At 42.0% G+C, this 26,585-nt stretch overlaps 1 protein-coding gene across 6 annotated transcripts in view; it reads right to left on the reverse strand.

Moving 5' to 3' along the window:
* AFF2 (ALF transcription elongation factor 2) overlaps positions 1–26,585 on the reverse strand; it is a 499,551-nt gene that overhangs the window by 26,975 nt on the left and 445,991 nt on the right. For all 6 annotated transcript variants that reach the window (XR_002322059.2, XM_020974795.2, XM_078147880.1 and 3 more), the window contains 5 exons: positions 12,754–12,916; positions 10,246–11,304; positions 8,552–8,679; positions 4,636–4,843; positions 151–290 (listed from right to left, as the gene is read on the reverse strand). Coding sequence is in view for 5 of the 6 variants with exons in the window: in XM_020974795.2 (XP_020830454.1) it covers positions 151–290; positions 4,636–4,843; positions 8,552–8,679; positions 10,246–11,304; positions 12,754–12,916 (1,698 nt within the window). In the remaining variant the exon portion in view is untranslated. The remainder of the gene's footprint in view (positions 1–150; positions 291–4,635; positions 4,844–8,551; positions 8,680–10,245; positions 11,305–12,753; positions 12,917–26,585) is intronic.

Raw genomic sequence — 26,585 nt, forward strand, 5'->3', positions numbered from 1 at the left:
GCCTCATTCTGGTCAACAGTTTTCCTTCGCTTGATTTGCAGAGAGATGACATTTTACACAGAGAAAAGGATGGAGAACTCTTCCCTTTACAAAGGGCAGTGCCCCAGCCGGGACAGGAGTGAGACATTTGGAAGATTTCTGATAACATACACGTCATCCAAATGAATCCGAGGTCTTCTGGCCTCTGAGCCCCCATTCGCTAGGGAGGACGTTGAAGACCAAGTAGCCATCTCCAGTTGGTTACTATCCAGAAGCCCAATGCTAGGACCTCGACTGTAGGTATCTTCACCCTGTAAAAAAAATAAGAACTTTTATTAACTCAGGTTTTTGGCAAAATCTCTCACCATGTTTGGCTTTGACCAAACAGAAGTGACATGTCTTAAAGTTAAAATGAAGATACCTTTGGGTTTTTTTTAGCCTAATCAATCACTAGGTTTATTTCTCCTATGACACTCAACTCTCAACCAATAAGCTTCTGTAATTCCATGCTTCAGGCATCTCATGAATACCTATTCTCAAAGGTGGCAGGGTAGGGAGTGGGGCAGGATGGGAGAACCTGGAATTGAGAATCCTTCACTAGGCTCCTTGTGAAACACCTTCAATTCCATAGCATTGGAAAGACCTCTAAACACCACATTTAACATCACCTCATGAGTTGTCTCTGTGGACGAGCCTATCCTCTGCTGGAAGGCTTTGAAGCTAGTTAGACATACACTGGGCCTGATCTTCCTAGTGGCCATCTGCTATGAGGACTTTTTAGACTCATAAACATAACCTATTTGCCACTGATGCGGACTGTTATCTTCTTACTCTCAGCCTGCGCCAGTGAGATGTGGATAGCAGAGAACAGACTGAGAAAGGAAGCGGGGAAAGAAAGACAAGCTCAGTGTCCCACATTCTTAGGCCAAGTGGGCATTGGCTGAAAAGACTCAGGGAATAGTGAGACTCCAGTGCTTAGTCAAGGGCTTTGTAGAGGGTGGGCACTTAAAAAATAAAATGCAGTGGAATGTGACAACCACAAATATCACCATGATTTTGTGCTGGCTTCCAAGAGGCACAGAAGATGGTAGAGCACTGTATTCTATGCTGGCTAAATGAAATTGGGAGTACTGGGGTCAGTTCTGGACCCTCCAGTTTAAGAATGGCATTGATAAGGGACAGTATACAAGGGAGGGCAGCTAGATTACTGGAGGGCCTTGACTACATGTCCTCTGAGGATGGGTTGAAGGAACTGGGACATTTAGCCTGAAGAAGAGAAGGCTCAGGAGAGCTGTTGTGAAGTGTGTGAAGGGATGTAATGTAAAAGAGAAACTGGATTTGTATTGCTTGGTCCAAGAGGGCAGAACCAGGGCACATGGGTGAAAGTTGCAGCAGCCAGTTTTATTGCTCTTCAAAAGTGAGAGGGGCTGTTTCTGGCAGTGGGGAGTCTTTCTCACCACTGGGTGTCTTTTGGGAAAGGCTGATGACCAGCCAGTTGTTGGGCATGTCGTAGAGGGAAGTCTTTTATGGGTATGGTAAGGCCCAAATGGTGGATGAGGTCCCTCTTGTAACTCTGCAATTCTGTGATACTGTCTGTGGAATTTGAGACTAATATGAATGAGGTCAGTAATCCAATGGACAAAAATAAAATTCAGGTTCCCTTATATTTAGGTAGTGTATAGTGATACATTCATATCAAGGTCTAATCATTTTTTCGGTCAATAAAAAGTGACAGTGGTGAGCTAGACAAAAGGAGTCCGCAAATCTCTCCTGCCAATGTGGAGTGGGCCAGCAGGCCCCAGAGCTCCTGGACTGTCATAGGCGTGGCCTCATTTTGATGTGGATAATAGCCCAGTGAGGTAGGCAGGGCAGGCACCATCATCTCCATTTGACAGATAGAACACTGGAAATAGTTCAATGACTTGCCCAAAATCACAGCTAATTCATAATATCCTAGCCCAGAGCCCATTTCTCTTGCCTTTCTGTTTAATGAAAAACAAACCATCCCCACACTGCCTTACAGACTTCAAGCTTGGGTGCCTGGGAGAATTGTGGCATTATGAACAGAAATGGGATTATTGTGGAATTGACATTATAAACATTAGCATTAAAAGTTTTATGACTGTTATATTAAAAAAAAAGCTTTTTATTAAGCACCTAATTAGCCTTGACAATAGAGTCTTGCAGAGTAAAAACAGAATTCCATAGACACATACTACATGACTTTCCAAGGGCTTATCAAAGATAACCAAAGAGGACTTTTTAAAGTTAATTATACTCATTGTGCCAGATAGGGTGAATAGTAAGTACTGTTACTGTTTAGAACAGGTGGCTGTGTTTTAGTGTGGTATAGTAGAAAGGTGTTGGAGTAAGAAGATCTGGGTTCAGGGTCTTGCTCTGATATAGCTCTATGACTCTGGACAGGTCTCTTGGCCTTTCTGAGCCTCAGTTTCCTCATCTGTAATATGAGGACAAATATATTAGCACTGTTTACCTCACAGGGTGATTATGAAGAAAAACCTGAGTGAAGTGCTAAGTCAAAGTGGGGGATTCCTACCTAGTCAACATATCCGATTACGGCTGACATTATTGGTGTGACTATCAATTCAGTATAAAGCATTGTCTCTTTCCTCTATTGTAGCTGCTGCTGTGAGAATCACCTTTGATAATCCAGGTGCGTAACTTCAGGCCCTGAAAGCTCTGGAGCCTGCTGGCCTTTTCTGCAGTGGAATCAGCCCTCAGGATCCAGACCCCATTCCACATTGGCAGGAGAGATTTGGGGACTTGTTTTGTCTAGTTCAGCACTGTTCCTTGTTATTGACTTAAATAGTGATTAGACCTTAGTAAACATGGGAACTCCCAATGTGCCACCATTTTATGTTTTCTCTCTGATTTATTTTTCATCCCAGGTCAGCTTGTCTTCCACCATCTAACATGCCCCTGTTGGCTACTCCCTACTGAAGGAGGTTGAGAAAACAGCAGCTCAGCTTTTTGGTTGAACAGAATTAGCCTTGGATTTGGAGTTAGAGGAGTCCAGTTCAAATCCTGCCTCTGCTGCTTACTTATCTGTGTGACCCTGGCTAAGTCACTTTGATACTCTGAGCCTCAGTTAATTCTTCCTCTGTAAAATGAGGGGATTGTACTGGATGACATGTGAGGTCTCTTCCAGCCCTGAAGCTTTGATCTCATGACTTAAATCAAAAGCTGCTTAATAAGGAGTTTCCTGACAAAACACTGTGTTGTTCTTAGAGCCACACATGGGATTCTCTACTGGTTTGACTTATCGCTGCTGCTATTAGGTGAGTGGTCAATCATCTATGATTCAGAAACTGTTTTAGCACTTTCCCTAAGTACATGGGGTAGAGAGGACAGAAAACTTTCAAGTTCCATCCACACACAGAGATAGCAGCACTAAAACACAACATTTTATGATGCCCAAGGTCACACAGCCAGTATGTGTCAGAGGCAGAACTAAGACTCAATTCTTCCTGACACCAAGGCCAGCTCTCTATCCATTTATTATTCCATACTGTCTCACTTTGTCTTTATTTTGTATGTTCTTATATGTATACATACATATATATATATATATATATAATATACTCTCTCTCTCTCTCTCTCTCTCTCTCTCTCTCTATATATATATATATATATATACGCTATATTATAGTATAACCTCCAAATATACTATAAGCTCCTTGAGGTTAGGGACTACTTTATTTTAGTCTTTGTATCCCCAGTACTCAACACAGTACCTGGTACATAGTAGGCACTTTAAAAACATGTGTTGATTGACCAAGTATTGTGCATATAGTTATCACTTACAGCATTTGCAAAGTCTAAAATAGAGTATCTCATCTAAGAATTAGCAAGCAAGAGATGATCAATTTCTCGGAATTGAGGTGGAGTGGTCCACAGCTTCCAGACATCCTGTGATCTATATCACTGGGCTACTACCAGCATGTTGTCCTCTGATGCTTCATCGTAGTGGGAAGGTAGCCCTGGTCTCTTGAAGGCTTTGCCAGCCAACTAAAAGTTCTGTCAGATCCTACCAAACTGGGAAGGCTTCAGGTTGAAAAATCCTAGAAGCCTTGGTTATAAAGGACCTCTAGACTTCATTAAGTCAGTCTTCCTGCCTTAAAGCAGAGCTCAGTTTAAACTGTCCCACTCAGAAAGTTCTTTCTCTTACAGTAAAATATCTCCAGGGGAAGAGCCTCTCTGGTCTCCTTTAGCAATCCATTCCCACCTCCCAATCAATTCAAGGCAGGACGGGATAGTTATGAGACTAGTGGAAAGGAGGTGGGTGGGGGGTGGTGATTACCTATCCAAGTTAGCAAAGGGGAAAGTATAAAATTGAGGGGGGAGGGGAAGCCCAGAAAGGAGAGAAGAAGGCTGCTGAGTGATGGCAAAGTTGACTCTGTCCAGACATCTGTTGCCATCACCTAGGTACAGTCTCTCCTCCCCCAAATATTCCATCTCTGGCTAACCCAATTCCTTTCTCCTTCGACACCCCAACCTCTCAGTCGCCCAACAGCATTAGCTCCCAGGGCCTCTGTTTCTAGACTCCCTCAGTCCTTCAACCACACCCGAGTGGCACCAGCCCTCCTACACCCCACCTCTCACCCTCTGCCCACTTAAAGCCCCCCAAATACTCACACATATTCTGAAGTTTAAATGGGTCTTGCTCTCATTCTTTCTGTGTCTGGCAAAGGAACAACTGGCAACAGGAAAAGCAGTGGGCATGGGAACTTCCTGACTGTCAGAGCTGACGCGCCGATGCAGGGGCTCATCCGACAATGGGGACAATGGAGGTGGGAAGAGCTTGTCATCTCTTTTCTTTGTCATTTTTTTGGATGGAATATTTCTGGTGGAGGAAAACAGAAATCGTTTGTGTTCTAAGCCCTTTTCTCCTATTTCTTGTCATTTAGGGCAGCATTTTAAGTGATGACATATACCACAGTCCCTTACTAATGATGGCCTTCCAATGGAGATTGAGTGTATGCATTGGAAGTTAGGCTTGGGTCTTTGAAGCAGATCTCTAGGATATATTTAACGGTATAACTTAGGCCTTAGTGTGATGTACTCCGTCTTTCAAGGCTAATTCACAGTAATTGGATTTTTATGGGAAATACAATGTATACTTTAATTTCTCCCCCCCCCATTTAAAAGGAAGATTTCTCCTTATTTTGAAGTAGAACCTCTCAGCAGAAGCAGTCAGTAAATGATGGGATAATGATCTGAGAGAGCTTTTCTTAAGATAGATGTGCACACATTCCACACATGGGAAAACATGGCAAATTCAGGTGAAGAAAACTGTTTGCCTCAGCAATAAGACATCATAAACACTTGACTCCAGAGGCACTAGACAGACTGACAGCCAAATCTGAGGCACCCCACTTTCCAAAATATGTCTCTTTTAGTCATAGCAAAACTGTGTATTTTCAAATACAAGCACACCTTATTTTACAACTTGTAGAAATGGGCAATCTGCCCAAAGTACCAAGGCCACAAACAAAACAAAACAAAACAAAACTCGATAAAGGACTTTAGGACCTGGTAGTTATTTATGATGGGAATGCAGGCATGGATTTTTATTTTAGTTACTGTTTTAGTCTAATCAATGAGGATTACTTAAATTTTCATTTTTTCTTGCACAACTAATATTGCACTGAATAGTCATTTACTTTCCATGATTATCGACAAAAATTTTCAGTAGCAAATTAAGTCAACAAGAATTATGTTTTCCTCTTGGTCAACTTCAGTCAGTGTCAGAAGATATAGATTTACAATATCTCAAAGCAGCAAATCAAAGATGAACAAGCAGTGGAGCAGAATGATGTCCTGAACTGGTGGAAGTCAATATCGGCTCCTTGTTCCAGCTCATTGGGGTTGCACAAATTTGCCAATTTTAATAATATTTGTCATCCTCTCTCTATCTCTTGTTCCATAATTGTGCTCCCCTACCCCCCAGTGGCAATTCCCACCATGCAGAAGAATTTTAAATCCCTTTAAGTGTTTCTACCATTATTATAACTGGCTAAAATTAATTTTTTAAAAATTGACATTAGTTTAAAAAAACTGCTTTTCGGGGGCAGCTAGGTGGGGCAGTGGATACAGCACTGGCCCTGGATTCAGGAGGACCTGAGTTCAAATGCAGCCTCAGACACCTAACACTTACTAGCTGTGTGACCTTGGGCAAATCACTTGACCCCATTGCCTAGCAAAAATAAAACAAACAAAAAAAAAGCTGCTTTTCCCCAATAGAAGTAATTTTAAAGCAGTCATGATGTGTGATCAAAATGATTTCTAACATAAGCTTGTGAAGTTCTCCAAAATATAGGACCAAGTCAAACCCAAGAAATACATAGGTAGCTGAGCTTTAGAAATCTCTGCATACAGCTATCAAGGATGGCTTTAGCAAAGAGGAGGCGACGGTCAGTTAGCTGCAGGTTTCCCTCTGCTTCTGTAGGGCAGACACAGCCATCATGGAGGGTTGGCTCCTCTGCTCTGCATGTTACATAGGTCCACTACAGTCCATTGGAGCACACTGGGGAGGAGACCTGGCAACCTGGCACTTGGGGCGTTATACTTTGTAGAAGTCCTTCAGTGATGGGTGTATTCTAGCAGCATCAGTGATGACATCCTGGAGCACTCTTTTTCCTTACTCTTCTAGTTACCTGACTCCCAGAGGAGAAGTGGGTAAAGCAGCCATTCCCTCTTTGATGACAGGGAACAACTCCCCCAGCAAGGTGAGTCTTTAGGGCCTATCAAAGACCTAAGATCATCTGCTCCATGTGAAAAAGAGACCCTGGTCTCCAGGGGCTTTCCAAGGTTTTCATGGGAAGCATCAAGTGAGCTATGGATGTACAGAGAAGAATGGTTGCTTAGAGGGATAGCCAGGGAAAGCCTTCAGAGAGAGAAATTGTTTCTTTCACCCCATTTGTTCCACTGATATCTTATATTCTGATTAGTGGTTTTTAAATGACAAAGTAGACCCATTTTCTTTTTTCTGTCCCTTAGACTCTCCTCCCAAATAGCAAAAGATCCTAGGTCCCCCCTACTCATAGATATTTAGAGAGAGTAGAAAGATATCATGGGAAATGAGATGTTTGCTCAGAGAAACTGCCTCTATTTTGAGGCTTAACTCCCCTATATATGGCGCAGAAAGAAATACATAAATGATTTGCCTATGAAAAAGGACAGTCGGGGGAAGTGAAGGGAGGAAAAGACCAAGCATCTAGGGCCCTGGCAGTAATATTCATTACCTGCAGGAATTCTGCATGAGGAATTTCCCTTCTCAGAACCTCATTATCCTGACTGGCCTTAGAGATACTCTAACTTTTTCTAAGTCTATGGCTGCTGGTTCTGGACTCGAATACTTTTCTTCCTCTGGAAGATGTCTTGGAATGGTTTGAGCCTGGCAGCACATGCCTTGGAACCCTGGCAGCTGGGGCATTTTTAAACATTAGGTAAGATTTGGAGGAGGCGCCCCAGAATGTTCTTCCCTCTCTATCCCAAGGCCTCAGGGAGTGAAGGTGGAGCTACCTTTGTTCTGAGTGTGCAGTAGAAGGGGAAGTGGGAGCTGGCAAAGGGGAGGAGGGAGTAGTATGTTTCGGGAACCAGGGAGGTGTAAGCAGTGAGAAAGCTGAAGTGTATAAACAGTGGCAGATAAGATTTATGCCAACTCATTGCTCCTAAACAATAAGCTGGGAAATCCAGTGCTCTGAGCATTTTGCCAGACTGGTGCTAGGCTGTGGCCTACTAATAGACTCAGGGACTGGCATTTGATGGAAGTCATCTTTACTTCTGAATGACTCTATGGCAATAATTATCCAGGCTGGATACTTTAAGCAGCTGGCATGACTCTTAGTTAACTTAGATTTAGAATTCAGGAAGGAATATAGTCAAAATATCAGGGAGGAACAGAGGGCTGGACTTTGCACTGGAAAGTTTATGCAGCTGGAGGAAGAAGGGGAGGAGGCTGATTGGCAGACAATGAAAATGTCACAGCTTGCATGCCTCCAGCCTTTTGAGGGTGGTCAAAAAGGTGCAGAAAGCTCAGTGCCGTTTAAGGCAACAGATTCCCCCTTTATTTGTCCCCAGCCCCACCTGACCACTTTTCATTAAGGCCTGAGAGGGCCATTGATTCTGTGTTCTCATCAACTGTTCTCTCTTCCCTCTCCAAATATGACACCCGTCTCCCCCAAACAGAGCCACACTGTTTTAGAGCTCAAGATGGGGGAACAAGGAGTTACTTTGTGGGAAGAAGTGATCTGCTTAATCAAAATTGTCACTGGAGATTGTTGGTTGCTGGGTCATTGGTCAATGAAGTGGAAGTATTAATGTTGGCCTGTGTTAGGTCACTTGTTTCTGTTCTGCTTTGGGACAAATGCCATTTGGGGCTTATGCAGTGGTTCTATGAGATGGTACAAGAGCACCATTGTGTTGAGGGATGCCCACCTCTTACCTGAAGCTCCTCTGAGATGAGGTCCCCCCAACTCTGTGGGTACTTAAAGCTCTTTAGAACACTTGAATAACAGAATTAATGCACAAAGAAACAAACCAAACTTACTCTTTAGTGGTTGGGAATCTGTGACTACTGGGTATTGGTGAAATGCAAGGTGGGAGCAGACAGGAAGGTGGAATATCTTCTAGCCGTTGCTTCTTGTTCTCCGTGAACAAGTCCAAAGGGTCAGATGGCTTTAATAAAAAAGAAAGCGTCAATCACACAGGATCTACATAAACATTCTGCTTCTAGGGAATAGTAAGGTCTAAGGTTAGGGCAGATTGCTTTTTATAAATAGGACTATGGAGTGGGTGAGTCAGAGATGCTTATATAATGAAAGGTGCCTTTGATATGGCAACTCCATGTGAGCAGCCAAACATCAGGCAGTACAGATAGAGCTGACCTGTGGTGTGAGTGCTTGATTTGTGCATGTGATGGGTATGGTAACATTCAGCTTGCCTCTTTTCTCTCTCATGATGCTCCCCAAATGAACAGTATAGAATCAAAACTGTAGCCCCAGGTACAAAGTTTGTCCAAGTAGAGAGCTAGTATGCTGATAGTGATAGAAAAGGTGAGACTGGGCGCTAGGGCAGTCCACAAAGAGCATGGGATCTTTTCTGGAGTGCCCATAATTTAAACTTACTCTACTGGCGGTAGCCATTTTAACTAAGAATAGAGCTCCAGGTTTATCTGCTGCAGAATTTCTGTCAATTGCAATACAGTCAGCAGGCTCTGAGGTTTTGCACTGATCGCAGATATGTGTGCAAATTGGAGATGTTCCTTTCTTTCCCTTCCCCCCATCCCTGAAATGAAATTAATGTTTTCAGAAGGCATCAAGATTCCTCTATTGGGCAGTACAGCAGCTCTCTTACGGACAGGATGCTTAGGAGATAGGGAATGAGAGTCTTTCCTGCCTCCTCTGCAGCCCTCCTGAAGGTGATGTGGCTATGTGGGGGAGCATTACTGAGTACCTCCTCACTAGCTAAAAGCCATGATGTTAATTTGCCTTTTTTTTCTGAGAAATAATTTGAAAAGGTAGCACCATCATGTGCTGATTTGATCAAGGAAAAAAAATCAAGAATATATTATTTGTCATTGAAAAGTTTGTTATCTGCTTCATTTTCAGGGTGCCTCTAGCCAAAACAACCACAGAAATCAAGGCTCCCCAACCTTGCGTTTAGCTACTCTGCTCTAGGTTTTCTGTGTTATTCATAAACAGCATCCCAAAGATCATGGGTGCTTGGAATTTTGTCTCTGCCTAGAACAAGGAGAACTGAAGTGGAATGTGTTGTAGGTATGTGAATGCTCATCAAGAAAAGGCAGTTATGATGCACCTCTGTGTCTCTGCAGATGGTGAGGAAGGAAGAAGGGGGTAGAACTTTTTAAAAATTTGGCCATTTTGACTATCTGTGGCTTCCATGGAGGGGAGAGGATGAGGAAGTCAGGAAAGCAGAGGGTACCTCTCAGGCTCTAAACCTCAGGAGGCAGGGGGTGAAGACCCAGGGGAGGGGGAGCCAACTCTCTCTGTCCATTTCTTTCCCCTGGCAGAGAATGAAGCTGCCATTCCCAACTAACCTGGGGACTACAATTTGTCAGCAGGGCAAATACCCAAATCCTACTTTATTCCTTATAAAAGGCGTTACTATCCTAAATGGATGCAGCCCTTGGGGCTCTGCTTTAACAAGCAGGGGCATCTTGTTGAACAATGGACAGCCCACCTAGATAACATTCCCACTTATTCCCACCCTTAGATGACCTACCTTGTATTTCCTCTTGTTCTTGGCAGGTATCTTCTCAGCAAATGAAGGGCCGGGTGACTCTCGGGACTGGGGGAACTGTGGTGGTTGTGGTTGTGGTGGTTTTGTGTTATTCTCTCTGGGCTCAGACTTAGCGGAAGTGGTTTCAGGTGGGTCTCGGCCAGGTACTCTAGACAGTAAGCCAAGATCTATTTTGACCCAAAGTGCTTTAGTGTCGTCATAATCACGTATTGGGGACAGAAGTTCCGTTTGCACAATGGGCAGAGGTGAGAAAAGCTGTTCTTCCACCTCATTGGTGGTGATGTCCATAGAGAGGCTGCTGCTGCTTCCGGTTAAAGTGCTGACACTGACGTTGCCATTGCCTGGAGCCTCCTTAGGTTTGACGGCATTGGTCAAGGAAGGACCAGGAGGCACTGTTTTGACCTGTGAGGCTTCGTCTTGGTCAGTGTTTGAGTCTGAAGTCGAGGAGTCGGTTTCGACAAATTCTCGAGACTTGGGGACAATTTTTCCAGGTCCTCTGAACTTCTTCTTTTCAGCAATAAATGCTGCAGTAAGTTTGGGTTCTTTCCTTGGGGCCAGTTTTCCAACTGCTGCTCTGTTCCGTGCTTTGGCCTGCTCTGGGTGTTCCAGTGTGTCTTTTTCTTTGGGAGTGTTGCTAGGCTGAGTATTTGGTCTAGGCCAGGGGTATTCTTCAGTGCTGGGTGTCCTTTCGACCTTCTGCGGTTGCTTTTTGCCTATGGTCCTTTGGGAGGCTGCTTCATTTTGAGCGGGCGACTTCTGCCTAGAGTTTTTGGCCTCTACAGGAGGAGGCAGTTTCTGGATAAGCCGCTGTCGAGCTTTCTCCCGGAGAGGGCTCAGGAGGGGCCTCTCTTTGGGCTCAATCTGGAATAGGCCAGCATTGACTTTTCCCTTATTCTGTACTTCAGTTTGTGGAGTGATGGAAAGTAGAGAACTGTTCTCATTGGAAGTTTCATTTTGGTTGCTTATAATTGTCTTGTTATGAGGGTTCACTTTGTTCAGCCATTTGTCAAGCTGCCACTTGTTGGCCGAAGGAGGCTCTGGCTGTGGGTGGCAAAACAGCACAAAATTCATTTGACATTGGAAGCCAGCAATGGCCTCAGCATATTGACACTTGGCTAAAGAAAGAAAAAGCACCAACTCGGTTACTACCTCACTTTCAAGGTTCCCTATAATGTGTCACCACTGCAGGTCCAGTACCCTAGTGATGTCCACTCACCATCCCCCAAACACACACCGCTCACTCCTGCTTCCATATCTTGCCAGTTCCCTGAGTCTTCAATGGTTTCTCCTGTCCTATCCATTCACCCAGGTGCCTCTGAGTCATCTTTTCCAGGTTACTGTGCTCCCCCAAGAAACTCTGAGCTAGTTCAACTGCTTTTCCCCTCTGTTTTCTTTAGTACCATTTCTATTTCCTCTCAGAGAACATCTGGGGCAACTGTTGATGGTAAGGTTAAAATAGGCTGGCTCTGCTATCTTTGATGGCAAAAATAATTTGGCATAAAACATCTTTCAGATCTTTTCTCTTTTTCATCTGTTGTCCTCACTCTACTTTCATCCTTAAATACCCTCAAGAAATCTCTGTGTAATGGGGTCTTGTGCCACACTGTGGGTTTTTTTCCCCTTTCCATCCATTGCTTCTTACTTTTTTATGAGATGGCACTGCTCACATACTTCCACCATCCCTTCATGAGTTGACATAGCTAAGGAATTCCTGAACAAAGGCCAGCCTACAGCTAACAAACCCTTCTGTACTTATTTTTGGGACTTGGTTTGTAGACACAGCATTACATGATAAGGCCCTACTTAAAAAATATTTCCTATGGGCTAAGATAGGCCTTGTGTAGTATCTAGGGCATATTTTGTGTTATGGTCCCCTTTGGCAATCTGGTGAATCCTATAGACTCCTCAAAATAATGTTTTTAAATAACTGAAGGAAGCGCTAAATTTCAGTTAGAGGTTGGTGAAAATGAAGATTGAATTTTTTTTCTACCCAAGTTCACAGACCCCTGTAAACCTAGATCCTTTGTCTTAGAGGGCTACCTAGGACCTGAGAGGTTAAGAGACTTGACTGTGGTCACATAGCTACAAAGAGGAAGGACTTGAATCCAAGTCTTCCTGATGCCAAAGCCAGTCCTCTATGCACTAATAAAGAAAATTCACACTTATATAATTTGTTTTGCAAAGCACATTCCTCAAAATACTCCTTTGAGATGGGTTTCACAAATATTATTATTCCCATTTTACAGATAAAGAAACTGTGGCCCGGAGAGGTTAAATAAGCTGATCAGGTATACACAGCTAATATTAGAACAGCCATTAAAAAACCAAGTCTCTTGATTTTGAATTCAGCTCTCTTCCTGCTATGCAAAGAAAAGAGTAACCAAATGACATGGGTGGAAGAAAAAAGGAAAGGAAGCCTAACTGGGAGCGGGGCTGGGGTTTACACAAACTAGGCCTTGCATGCCCAGCACTACGCAGGGAGTCAGTTACCTCAGGCGTGTTGCTGCGGGATTCCTCATTGCCCTCGCTGTCACTAGAGGTGCTCTCGCTGTCAGAATCAGACTCAGAACTGCTGTCAGATTCACTGGAGCTTCCAGACCCCCCACTGGAAGGGATGACGACAGGCTCAGGGGCAGGGGGTGGCAGTGTTGGGCTGAAAGAGACAAGCGGCATTCTTGGCATTTTGCTCAGCAACATGCAATGGACGTCATGTCACGAGCTGTCATTCAATAAGTATTTATCGTCTGTGCCTCCCATTTTCTTGGCTTGCAAAAGGAATATGAGACGTGTTCAGTGCCCTTTTGGAGTTTATGTCATTGAGGACACAAGACACCCATGTGGAAACAGTGATGTAACAAAGTGACTCAGGAGCTTGCTGAAGGGGTTGCCCAGTGGATTAGAGCAGTTTAAACAGGACCTCAACACCAGACTTCGGCTAACAACTTCTGTTTATGGGCATATTTGAAGTTTGGTCTTTTGTAGGTGGCCAGGTGTCTGTGTATACGACTTCATTCCTCACTTTCTTTTGTTTTGGGATAAAAAAGGAAACAAACCTTTTTTCTAATGTCCTGTTTGCAAACCATCACTTTGAGCCTCACCAGCTACTTGGTGAAGTAACTACAGATACTCTTGTTTCCGTTTTACAGATGAGGAAATTGGAGCCCCCCCCCCCACCCCAAAGTAAAGTGATAGCATGAAAGTAGCAGAGGCAGGATTCAAACCCAGGGCCATTAGGCTTTCAATTACTATCTAGCTTGCCTACACTGTTTGGCGATAAATGATCCATTAGACTGAATAATTCCGGGTACATTCATTAGAATTCGAGCTCCTCGAGGGCAGGGTAGCATAAGCCCTGGCACACAGTACTTGACTGACTGCAAGACTCAGCAGATCTTTTTACCTGATATTTTTTAACACTGCAATAAGATGTTGTAATTAAAACTGAGTTTGCAGTCATGGTGCAAGAGGCATTGAAAAGGGAAGGCAGTACAGTTTACTGGTAATAAAGAAAGGTCATTTTGAATTTACAAATCAGCTACAGCCCAAGGTAGTTAGCTACCAGGCAGCTAATACTTTGGATATGAAAAAGATCCCATTATGATGTATGATGTTTTCCCCACATCTCTTCAAATTAATTCCTTTGGAAAAAAAAAAGCCTATCCTGAACTTCTCACACATGAAATGAAATGGGCATGTCCGTGGACAGAGTAGAGAAGAGGACGACATGCTGAATACCTCTGAGGCCCATCTGGCACTTACATTTGTGTATGCAAAGAACAAAAGCAGATCACATATGAAATCAGGGATGTGTTAGTTTGTGAAGTGCATACTCAGAGTAAAATAAGAGTGACAAAACTGCCAAGTTTATTCCCTTCTGAACTTTTTCATTTCATATCCGTAGTTTTTACTTTCTTGGTATCTCGATCAATCTCTGCTCTCTCTCTTTTAACAAAACAAAGCAACACATTGGCCTCCTCTGAAAATGATCTCCCCTCCAGCCCACTGGCTCTCTGCCAAGAGGCATCCCTCAGGTCTGTGGAGGAGCCAGCAGTCTACCCAATAGAACAAGTCTCTACTCCAAGAAGTCCTCCCAAGTTGCTCAAATGGTTTTCATTTGCAACTATATTGTTACTGAAATATAGAGAATTCCTTCTGACTTGCCCCATATTTCTCAGGGCCATCATATTTTCCCAACTCTCCCCTTCCTCCAGCCTTCATAAAAATTATTTATTGTTTTCTGTGGTCATATTGTTCAAAGTTGTACAATTCTGATGTAAATGGTTGGAGTATTTATAGAGGCACAGATAAAGAGAATGTTGGACCTAAAAGGAAGCCTAAAGATCATTTTGTCCCATCTCGGCATTGTACAGGAGAGGAAATGGGGCTCCTAACAAGTAAAGAACTTCAAAGGTCCAATGGCCCAAGGTCACATTGAAGTTTCCTGGCAGAATCGAGACTAGACCCAGGGGCGCCTCATTCCTCATCCAATCCTGTCTCCTCCAGTAAAACCTTTGAAAATGTGTACCAGAATGGATGGTCATAAGGAACTACCTTGATTGATTTTAAATTTGTAAAGCTGATCAAGCAAAATGTTTGTGTGCATGCGTTTCAGAACTTGAGTGCAAATTATCCAGGGTTTTTTCTCTTCTATTCTTATGGCCCCTTTGATTTGCTTTTGTTAGATATGAGGGTCCCCTCCCCCCTTTTAAAGTAAATGCCTCCCTTAACTTAGACTGTTCTAAAATGTTAGGCCAAGGTGGAGCTTGAGAAAGATGACTGAAGTAGAGCAGTGCTATCTATCCTAATTTTTTTTCTCCCAATGGTGAAGCATGCTTCCCTTCTCATCCCTTACCCACCTTCCTCAAACTCATTCTTCCCACTGACCACATGGGGGGCCACTCTTGTTCCTTTTTCCTCTTACAATAGGGCCCTGGGCTAAAGGGCGCCCTGAGGTACAATTATTGAGTAACTGGACTGAACTGTGGGACAGACATGAGGCTTTCATTCCATTCTTTAGCCTAAATTGGTCCATACTCTCCCTCGACCCCCCTCTTCACATAAACCTACTCTTCTCTAAGTTTACAGCTCTATGAGCTGTGAAGAAAGCCATCTTTACCTGCTGGTCAGGAAGGACTGTGATCTCTTTACAATCTACTGGACTCTAAATGCTGGAGCAACATTGCTGGCCTGCTGGTGGAGCTGTCAATTAGTCCAATCATTCGGAAAAGCAGTTAGGAACTAGGCTCCTAAAGACTATTAACTTGGGCATCCTCTTTGACCCAGGGATATGCTACTAGGTGGACTACTTCAAAAAGATCGAGGAAAGGGACGCATATGTACACAAATGTTTATAGCAGCTCTTTTTATGAAAGCAAAGCACTGAAAACTCTGGGGATGCACACTAACTGGACAATGGCTGAACAAGTTGTGGCATTCTATTGTGCTGTAAGGAATGATGAGGTTTTAGTTTTAAAAACCTGGAAAGAACTGTATGAAGTAATTCAAAGTGAAGTGAGCAGAACCAGGAGAACAATTTATACAATAAGAACAATATTGCCAAGACAGATAAATTTGAAAGAATTTGGAATTCTCTCTCTGTATATAGAATAAGCTAGATATAGATGTAGGCATGGTCAACTATACATATTTGTAACAAAGTTTTTGTTTTCTTGCTTTCTCAACAGGGATAAGAGGGAGGTGCTATGGGAGGGAGAGAAGACAGATTTTCATTAGAAAAAAGTTATAAAACAAAAACAAAAATAAATGATGGGTTACTACTAGGGTGGAGAAACCTATTAACTGCTCCTTCTATTCCTTAAGAATTCCCCTTTAATCTTTTAAGTATGCATTTCCTTTTATATAGTCAAAGCCCACTTTAAAATACCTGGTAAACTCAAACTCTTCTGTCATATACACCAAGAGATTAGGAGGAAGAGGTAGAATAAGAGAGAGCCCTAAAAACAGTGCCTCATTTTACGAGCATTAACATCAGCATGTGCTTGTTTTTTTGTTCTACTGACAGATTAATAAATGTGTGTTAAATACAATCAGTAGTTTCTTAGATTACTTATTAAATACTGGTGAACACGAGGAGATTAAACCAATCCAGAGACTATGAGAAATGAAGACATCTGGTTTCAATTCACCCTACTAAACGGGTGCATAAAATACAACCATTTTCTGGGTTCCCTAGAAAGGTAACATCCTGGGAAGGAAGCTGAAGGCCAAGGAATAACCCAGATTGAGTTGGATAAGCCTTCCATTAATATCAGTTTTGCCTGTTTTCATCTTTCTTGCTAAATCAAAACAACAGTTATGCTGAAAACTACAAATGTAATTATTTCATATTTACAATTTCAATTACAATTACTTCAGACTTTTAAGTAATCTTGCATTGGTCTTGAAATGATTTCCCAACAATCTGCTAAAGCTAAATCTCTCATCTTATTGTTAGCTAGGACCATATGTCAAGTGAACTTCAAATACTGCCATACCAGGCAAACAGATGGACTATATCACCTTTTGATACATCATCAGCCATGAGTATAAGTAATTGGGATATGGACAGAAGTCAAGTCAATAAGCATTTATTAAGCACTTACTATGGTCCAGGTATTGTGCTAAGGATTGGGGATTCAAAGAAAGGCAAAAAAAGTGTTCTCTAGGAGCTAATTCTAGTCAACCCAGGGAGATAACACATGCTAGGTTCCATTTATATGTATACAAAGATTTGGAGGGACTTGAATTTACAAAATTTTGCAAAATGCATCATTAGTCGACTCACTGTGAGTGCTACTACTAACCTCCAAGTGGTCTGTAGGCTACCAGTGGAGGCAAAACTAACTTACAACTGGCCTATCCAACGGACAGTGTTGTTTGATGCTTCTGTGATCTTATCAGTGGAGACTGCCCCTAAAGGGTCACAACCCAGTGTTGATAGAATGAAGAAGTTGTTTTGAAAGATTAAGGTGAGAAGAGGCCTGAAATGTTTTAAATACTTTATAAAATGAATCAATCTCCAGAGCAATGGAATAAGGTATGATTAAATCTTAACTTGACATCACTACATAACAATATGTATAATGATAATTGTTGATTGCTCTAAAAACCTCCCAGCAAGATTGGTGAACATGGGTGAAGGTGTAATTTGAATCTTTCTAGCCGTATAGTTAAACATCCATAATACTTTGTGAGCAAAGGAACCGTGTCAAAGATCTTACAATGCATTTGATAGAGTAACCAAAACAGATGTTTAAAAAAATGCCTCTAATCCTTCCATAGTTTTTGGCTTTAAAGGCCATGTCAAATGCAAGCCAAGATGAAAGAAAGCTCTGGCTGGGTAGTTGAAGCTGACCCCAAATCACAGAACGCTTTTGAAGAGAGTAAGAGGAAGCTTCTAGGAATCTAGAAGAAGGTCAGAGTCTTCCAATAACCAGTCACATTAGCTCTAAATCCTAGAGAGAACGGGACAGGTATAGGTGTTCTATGACTTTGCCTCTCGGTGTTTCTACTCTGGAGATGCTATTTGTCTAATAGTTCTGATAAGAGACCCTTGGTGTTTACATATTGAAACATCTGAGGCAGAGAATCATCTCAAGGGGAAAAAAAATCAAGTAGAGGGAAGAAAGGAAATTTTATCAAGTCATGCTAAAGGGTTAATGTGAAAAAGTGGAATGGCACCCCCAATGGATGTTTCCTTTCATGTTGCTGTTTTAGTCAAAAGCTGCATCTCCTTTGTGAGAAAGTGGGCTGCCCAAAGTAAAGTCAGGATTTGAACCCAGGTCCTCTAACTTGAAATTCACAGCCCTTTCTATTACAGCACTTTACCTCTTCATGGGGACATTGAACACTGGAGGATTTGATTGGAAGGGGACTTACAGGTCATGCATACCAAGCCCATCACTTCTGTAGATGAGAGTGAGGCCTACAGTGACTTTCCCAAAGTCACATAAATAGGGAACGGCAGTGCCAGGATTTGATCCCAGCTATTCTGACTCAAAAGGCAGTGCTTCTGCCTCTCATCAAATAGTTAACAGTTGCATATAAAGAAAAGAAGTTAAAGAGAATGAGGACTAAGAGGAGGCCACTAGATTTGTTAAGTAAGAGGTTATCAGTAACCTTTAAGAAACAATTTCAAGCTAAAGGCAGAGAATCCAGATTGCAAGGGGTTAAGGAGGGAATGGGTGGTGAATAAAGAGAGCCAGTGATGGGGAGCTGCTGACTGCTCTTGACAGGAACACAGTACTCCAATGCAGCTGACACCTCATTGCTTTGTCTGGACTCAAACTAGCTCCCACCTACCTTCTTCCAAGGAAGACTACTGGCTAAGATTGCTATACTTTGTTGACATAGAAATCCACCATCTAGTAAAAGCATGTTGGGGTTTTCTGTACCTGCCAAAATCATCTCAGTATATTTATGGTTCGTTTAGTCTCATAAGAATTTTCACGGAGTTAAACATAAATTCAATCACATACCATGAAATACATGACTCTATTTGTCTTATATTATTACTTTATAGGAAATCGTAGGGTCTACTAATTGGGCCACTAATGCGGCCTCTGCCATATGACTGCTTACTGTAAAACTTCCTTGCTTAAGAACCTACTAGGAGTCATGTCCTGCCACATGGTGAGTCTAAACTCTAGGGCATCAGGGCTTTTAAGGTCCTGCCTCTGACCTCCCCCACCTACTTAGCCCCTATTATCTTTCACCCTTCCTCTATTCCAGCCTGGGCTCCTCACTCTCCATTATTTTCAATTCTACCTTTTGTCAAGATTATCTGGAATGCCCTCTCCCTTTTCCTTTGCTTATCTCAATACTACTGCATCTCTCAACGGCTCTATGACAGAATGAGATAATGTAAATAAAATATTTTGCAAACCATAAAGCACTATCAAAATGTCGGCTAATATTAGAATGTAACAATTACACCACCCTTTTCTGTAAGCCTATTGTACTAGCACTGCCAGAAGGAAGGAGCCGAATTATTCTTGAACCCTATTATAGGTGATCTGGCTCCACAGCTACAGTATAAGCTCCTAGTGGGAAAGAACCATATCTTATAATTCTGTTGTATTCCCAAGAGTACAGGCCCTGACCCTCCTGCTCCTCCTCCCACCCTAATATCTCCTCCAAGTGTCTCTTTCACTGACTATTTTATTCTTTCTCCTCTTGGCCCCAAGCTGTTGGTATTTGTCAGGCCTCCGGCCTCAAGAAGAACCCTCTCTTCTTCTTCCTACATCCTGCCTCACAGAACTAAGGCACTCCTCTCTAGCTTTAACAAGTATCTTTCTGTAGAAAAACAGCCCAAACCATAGCAGCATCACCCAGAACCTTTCTCCTAAGCTTTAGTCTGTATCTCTGAGCGTTATCTTAAGTCATCAGTACACTGAAGTCCAGGGTGGTGAAAATCCTCTCATCTCAATTCCCCTCAGCCCTCTCTGAATCCATAGCCTTCTCTGACCTCCCATTCCATTGTGCTATCTCAAATCCTCACTCTATTATTCACAGATTCCTCCTTATCCTAAATTTCTTTTCTACCTTCTTGCACTCAGGGAAACCAGGCCCTTTCCAGAAGACACTTCATCCCTGGCCACCTTCTCTAGTACTGGATGAGCCTTTTCTCAGGACCCCAAAGCACTGGGCCTGGAGGAGAAATAGTTATACTCCTTATGACTACTTCCTGACTATCCCTTTGCCACCATCACCAAGTAACCTTTGTGGTTCCTCTCCATCCGTCTTTATCACGTGGCCCAACTCTGTACTGCAGTCATATACTGGGCTCTAGGTAAGTCTCTTTCTTTTCCCAAGGAGTTTAGGGTCACAGGAGTCCTATTCACTCCAACGCTTGTCTTAGTATTTGGGAGATTTCAACATACACATCAATGTTCCCTTAAATACCTGGTTTTCTAGTTAATTAAATTCCTTGAGTCCTGTAGTCATCCACCCACAGGGATGGTCATACTCAGGATCTGACCATTACCCATTAATCACTATGCCCCTAGGATCCCAAACTTTGAAATTCTCTTCTTGGAGCACAATCGTCTATCTTCATTCTCACCTTTTGTCTCCAACAAAACCTATCCTTCATCCTCACTGTGATCTCAAGTCCCTTTGGCCCACCAGTTTCTCTCAGTCCATCACCCCTATCCTGGTCTTACTTTCCTTCCTTTACAGCCTTGAACTCTATACTTTGCTAAATCCTAACCTCACCTACCTCTTCTATTCCTTTCTGGTTTCATGTGCTGCTGAATGCTCAGGAGGAAGGTTACAGTGACTATGCCAAATGGTTTTATTAGACTTTTCTATTATTTGATCTCAAGTGGGCCTTTACTATTACTTGGCAATTCTTTTGTTAGTCTCTGACTCTCCACAGCAGGGATTAGAAACTATTTCTTCTTTCCCACATTATGCCCTCTACATTGGTCCCTTCTTGGCAAAGGATGTTACCTGAGGCCATCTGATTTAACTGCCTCTTTCTCCACCACTCTGTACCTCCCAGATCCATCTTCATCATCCTAATCCTCTCCTCCATTATGCCAGCTCTATGCCACGATTTGGGCCCTTACCATGCCCAGGCTGACCCTGTCACTTTTGCTCTTAATTCCATCCTCTCCTGTCTCCTTTCAGAGATTGCCCTTTTGATCCTCCCCCTCTTTCTCAATCTCTTATAACCTCCTAGCTCCTCTTCAACATCTATAAATTTGCTTAAAACTTTCCCATCCTTAAAATATCTCCATTTGACCTTGCCATTGCTTCAAGTGAGCATATTAAAATAGAAGATCTTCTCTTTCGTAGTCAAACTCCTAGAAAGGGCTCTCTATACTCTTTCCTTATCTCCCACTTACTTCTTTGCTCCCTGGCCAGTTGGCTTCTGCCTCCAGCACTGCCCTCTCCAGGGTTACTAACAATCTCTTACCTGCTCAATACATTCACCTTTTTATTCTACTTTAATCTTTGTAGCCTGCAAAACTCACAATCTCCACTCTCTTCCCCTACACTCAGTAAGTATAGTACAATGCAGTAGAGTCCTGAAGGCTTTGGTTCAGATTCCACTTCTGACACTTAAAAGCTGTGTGACCATGGAGAAATCACTTAGGCTCTCTGTGACTCAGTTTCTTCATGTAAAAAACAAAAGAGTTGGATTTGAAGGCCTTTAAAGTCCCTTCCAGCTCTAAATCTATAATCATATGATGCTATGACATTTATGACATTATCCCTTTAGCATCTGTAACACTGTTTTCTCTCTGGGCTCTCCTCTTCCTCTTACACATTTACACACACACACACACACACACACACACACACACCCCTAGTGAGTATCTCAAGGTTTTGCCCTAGTCCTTCTCTTCTCGGGGTGATCTCTTCAACTACCATAGATTAAATGACCTCTGTGTGGATAATTTCCACATCTATACCTCCAGCCCTTATCTTGACCTCCATCCAGACCCTTATTATTAACTGTTGCTGGCATAGCTCTATTGGTTGTCCCATAGAAATTGCAAATTTAGGTCCAAAACACAAAACTCATCATCTCCCTGAGCCCTCCAAAAACATCTCTTTTCCCAGTGTCCCTGATACCACCATTTTTCCAGTCACCCAGTTTCACAACCTTAGCCAGCAGTGAATTATGTGTAACTACACTTTAAGGTATGTTTTTCCTACTCAGTAAGTGCCCAGCATGTGTGGTTTGATATTTTTAAAACAATGTCAACATGTCCAGGGGTCATACAGTTTGCACACATGAATGACTAGGAATAATAAAGGGTGCAAGCCATGGTGAAGGTATTATATCAAGCAGAACGCCTTCTTCCTAATTAAAATGATGATTTTCATTTGAATAACAGGTGAAATTCTTGGCTCCTATTATTTTGATTTTTTCATCAACCCACAATCCACTCTCTTGAGTTGATGACTTTTCTGGTGGTATAACTAATTGCCTGATGGAAAAAAAAATATTCAATCATTTTAGGATTAAATTCTAGCTTGGATGACTTATGTAAAGGCCAGCACTATGTCACTGAGATCATGGGCATTGCTAATTATGACATACCTATGCATCAAGAGCATGAAGGTGTTCCCTTCCATGATAAATTGGCCTGAAAATCATTCCCAACATTTTACTATAAATCACAAAGACTATTAATAAAAAATCAGAAACAATAACAATTCCTACAAAGATTCCCTCCCATCTGTTGCCCGAGACGATCAATGTCCTATTTAAACCTGACATCTTAAATCTTCTACATGTAGAAACCTTGGAAGTCCAAAAGCTCGGCTATTTCTAACAGTGCTTCCTCTGCCCGTTATTTTGAATGACAGCAAAGGAAATACTGGATCTCTAATCTTGTAACCTTATCAGACGGAAAAATCTTGCCTTGCAGCTAATGTTCTCCCTTCTCATCAACACTAAATTAAAGGGGGTCAAGTGTGAGTGAGAAGAGTTGAAAAGCCCCCACTCTGCCCGGGCACTCAGGGAGCTGGTTTAATCCTAAACCCAACTCACCTTTGACTTTGCAATGAAAAGACTAATCATGGCTGCCAGTAAGAAGACAGCTCAAGCAGGGGTGCCTTTTCCAATGGATTCTAGCATGCTCCATTAGAAGGACAGGATCACCTACATTTTCAGCTAGGTCAATAGGCAGTGGAATGCCAGTCTCCACGTTGAAAAAGAAGACAGAGCCACTTAAAATCTGACCCAACAAGAAATGGAAACAAACCCACACATTTTTCTGAGAGTTGGAAAAGCCTTTGATATGTGGGCTTGTAATTGTGACTACAGGGAAGTTTTTGTCATTAAGCTAGGGAAGAAATTGAGCAATCTACCACTTCCAAATGAAGTCTGACTCCAAAAATAGTCATAATAAAACACAGCTTTCTTTAGCCGGTAGGGCAAATCTAAAATGATTTTTTGTAGATATGTGTTTACCTCTTTCCCTGAAATAGCTATTTAATCTTCTTATTTGGGGAATTATCACATATTTTCTTCTTATAGACTATTTTCTTTCTGATAGGAGAAAATCGTAATTATACATATTCTCCATCTACTAACTAGACCAAACAAATGAATAATTAAATGGTTTATGGTCTTCACCTCTGCAGAGGTGTACAAGACCCCTGGGACCTTCTGCCTAAAACACAAACAACAAGCAAAATACTTTTGCTCACAAACTCCTTATTGTTTTTCAACTTGATAACTGTGCGTTTATTGAGATGCAAATGTGCCTGTATCCTGACAGGGTCAAACCCTCCAAATCCTTTTTGCTTTGCTCCTGAACTGTTTTTTCCCTATGAAATGCACGCTATTGTTGCTTGTTAATGACAAAACCACAGTAGATCACTTTGCTAGTGAAAAAAAAAGGGGGGGGGAAAGTTTAAAAAAATAAATAAAAGTATTTCTACATTTAAAAAGTTTCTATGTTTAATATTTTTTCCTTTGAACTACATTTTGATTCAGGATGTATTTGATGCCTCTATGAGCATACACCATGTGCTCAACTTAGTCTTATAAATGCTTTTGAGTCAAATCTAAAACACATTGCGTACTAACTACTCAGTTCAGTTGACTACTTAGGAAATGTTAATATTAACTAAATTCAGATTTTGGCCTTAGTTTCCTCATCTGTAAAATGGGGACATGATATTTACACCACTTACTTTACTGTGGTGTTGTGAGGAAAGCACTATGCAAACATGAAATGCTGGTCATTATTATTATTATTATTATTGTTGTTGTTGTTGTTCTGTTGTTATTGTATACACAGATAAACGCATAGCTTTGGTGGAGCCAGAAATGATATCTCAAATTGTGCCCTTATATTCCTGTTGCATACTTAAGGGTTAGTGAATGAATGAAGAAAACTTTTCTTAAGCACATCCTATAGGCCAGGCACTGTGCTAAGCACCAAGAATGAAAATACAAAAGCCAGCCTGTCCCTGCCCTCAGTGAGCTCACCTACTAACAGGGGAGAGGTGACTAGGGAGTCACAGAAGGGGTGAATGGAGCCATGGGTGATGGCCTGACAGAATGAGATTACGGATGGGATGGGATTTCCATTTCCAGAGCAGGAGGTGTAATGGGGGAGGGAGCAGTGCTGCAGGAAGACTGTGTGGGGTAGTAGCCAGAGCTGGCTAGATGGGGTTCCCTGTCACCAGTTAGCTGGGAGCTAGAGCTTGGCCTGGGATGGCAAAGGAGCTGATGATGCCATGTAGGAGATGATAAAAAGGTCAAGGGACCAAGAAGGTGAAAAGACAGTTCTTTTTATGTCTACAGACCCTGATTCATCAAACATTTAGAAGTAATGCTATCTCTTCCTTTGGAGTCAGCAGGGGAGTTCTTCAAAGAAGACAATGACTGCTGCCAGTTGGTGGCACGTGATAGTTTCTGGCAGAGGAGGCTGGGCTTCATTTTCAAGTGAACTCACCCTAGCTTGGACTGGTACCTTTGACATTCTCAGTTTGGACAGGACAATCTGAGTAGCTCTCATTTACATAACTTTTTTAAGGTTTGCAAAGCACTGACATTAGTAGTCTTTTTCTGAGCCACCTTCTAAAGGTCTCCTCCTTGAACTTCTAATGATAATACCCATTTGGAAGTCAGGTAAACAGTCATTGATTTTTTTTGGAGCTAGGCCATCAAGGGCCTTGTGACACATCAATTTTTAGTGATGCCTTCATTTTTCAGAATTACTTTAGTTGTTTTGACAGGAGGCCAAAAAAAATAAATAAAACAAACCTTCCAAGCATCTTGAACCCCACTATAAGGAATAAGGTATGCACGGGGAAAAAAAAGTAAATCAAATATTATGGGAACTCCTAGAATACAGGGTGTCCCAAAAGTCTTAGTGCAGCTGTATTAGCTTAGAATTGCACTAAGACTTTTGGGACACCCTGTATATCTATATTAAAAACATCCCAAACCATTTTTTTTTTTTCACACAGCAAAATGGCAGGAGATGCTACTAACATTTCTTGCATGGCATGTATTTTGTTGTAACAGAGTCAAAAGGGCAATGACACCATCTGTGCCCTGCGAGGAAGAGATTTTTGCTAGATGTTTTCCCTTGATGTATTTGTTGTTGTTGTTGTAGTGCCTTGCTGAATGGTAAGTAATAATGGAGCTGGGAGGGAAGACAAAATCAGCTGGGATTCTATGGTTTCCCTATGGTGGTTTATTCATTTACTGCTCTGATGGTTTTTATGAGTTGTGATTCAACGTAGATCCTGTCCTAGTACTGAGTTTTATAAAGATATGGAGAATGTAATAGAAGTCAGATACAATCATTTTTATGTGCCATGTTGGCAATATGGTAAATATGGGGACAGGAGGCAAAGCTGCTTAGCAAAATGATCTTAATAACCAAGGCAGTGTGAAAATGGAAAAGGAATCCATAATGACAACCAAGATTAGCCATTTGCTCTCTAACCTTATTTACAGAAGCAATCAAAGGTATTCAGGTCGAGTTAATGACCCTGTCTCCAATTAATTCAATTGTTTACAAACAACACTGATACAGTGGCTGTCTCCCAGTCTGCCACCCAGGCTCAGACAGAATACACGAGACTCCATTAAAAGTGACAATAACAATGCATTTCTTACTGAACCACTATTGTATTATAAATAAATTCCTGATGTTAAATTATGTTCCACGGTTTAACAGAAATTCAATTACGGAAATAATAAAAAGACGTGTATTTGCCAAGCGCTTGGACGCTAATTCGGCTGCTTAGTTACCAGCAGTTGGCTGTTTTGCAATTTCTTCTTTGCAGAGCATTTCTTTTGAGTAAATGCCAGCCTTTTTCATACACATTTTATGAACAAGTTGCAAAATGAAATTTTGAGCTTTTGAATCCAATTATGAAAGACATAACTAAATCTATTATTGAAAAAAAAAAGCGTCATAGAAGCCCTCGCCACCGTTGTTCCGAACCATGGGGTAATTGAGGTAAGCACAGGTGCTGCTCATTATGGGCCATTGTGCACCATCTGAATTCTGGGAACTGTGGAATTCAGATGGTTTCCACTCTGTTTGTGTGAATAACAAACAGGCATGATTCGGAGGTTGTTTGTACAAGCTTGTACACAGCTCATTTGGGACTCCTAAGACACCTGCTTACCCTTTGGAAGCCAAAACAGTATCATTCATGTGCTGGCTATCCTTGCTCTGACAATTCTGGAGAAGCGACATATTTTATATGCTCCCTCCATCCTGTCCACCCCCTGCCCAAGCCCTCTATCCCATCCCCTGCCTTCAGGCTGATATCAATGAAAGAAACGGAAGAAAAACAAATCAAAGATGGAACAATTATCTACTGCCAAG

The sequence above is a fragment of the Phascolarctos cinereus genome, unplaced genomic scaffold (genome assembly GCF_003287225.1).
Source record: "Phascolarctos cinereus isolate Bilbo 61053 unplaced genomic scaffold, phaCin_HiC Scaffold_8;HRSCAF=390, whole genome shotgun sequence".
Taxonomy (NCBI): domain Eukaryota; kingdom Metazoa; phylum Chordata; class Mammalia; order Diprotodontia; family Phascolarctidae; genus Phascolarctos; species Phascolarctos cinereus.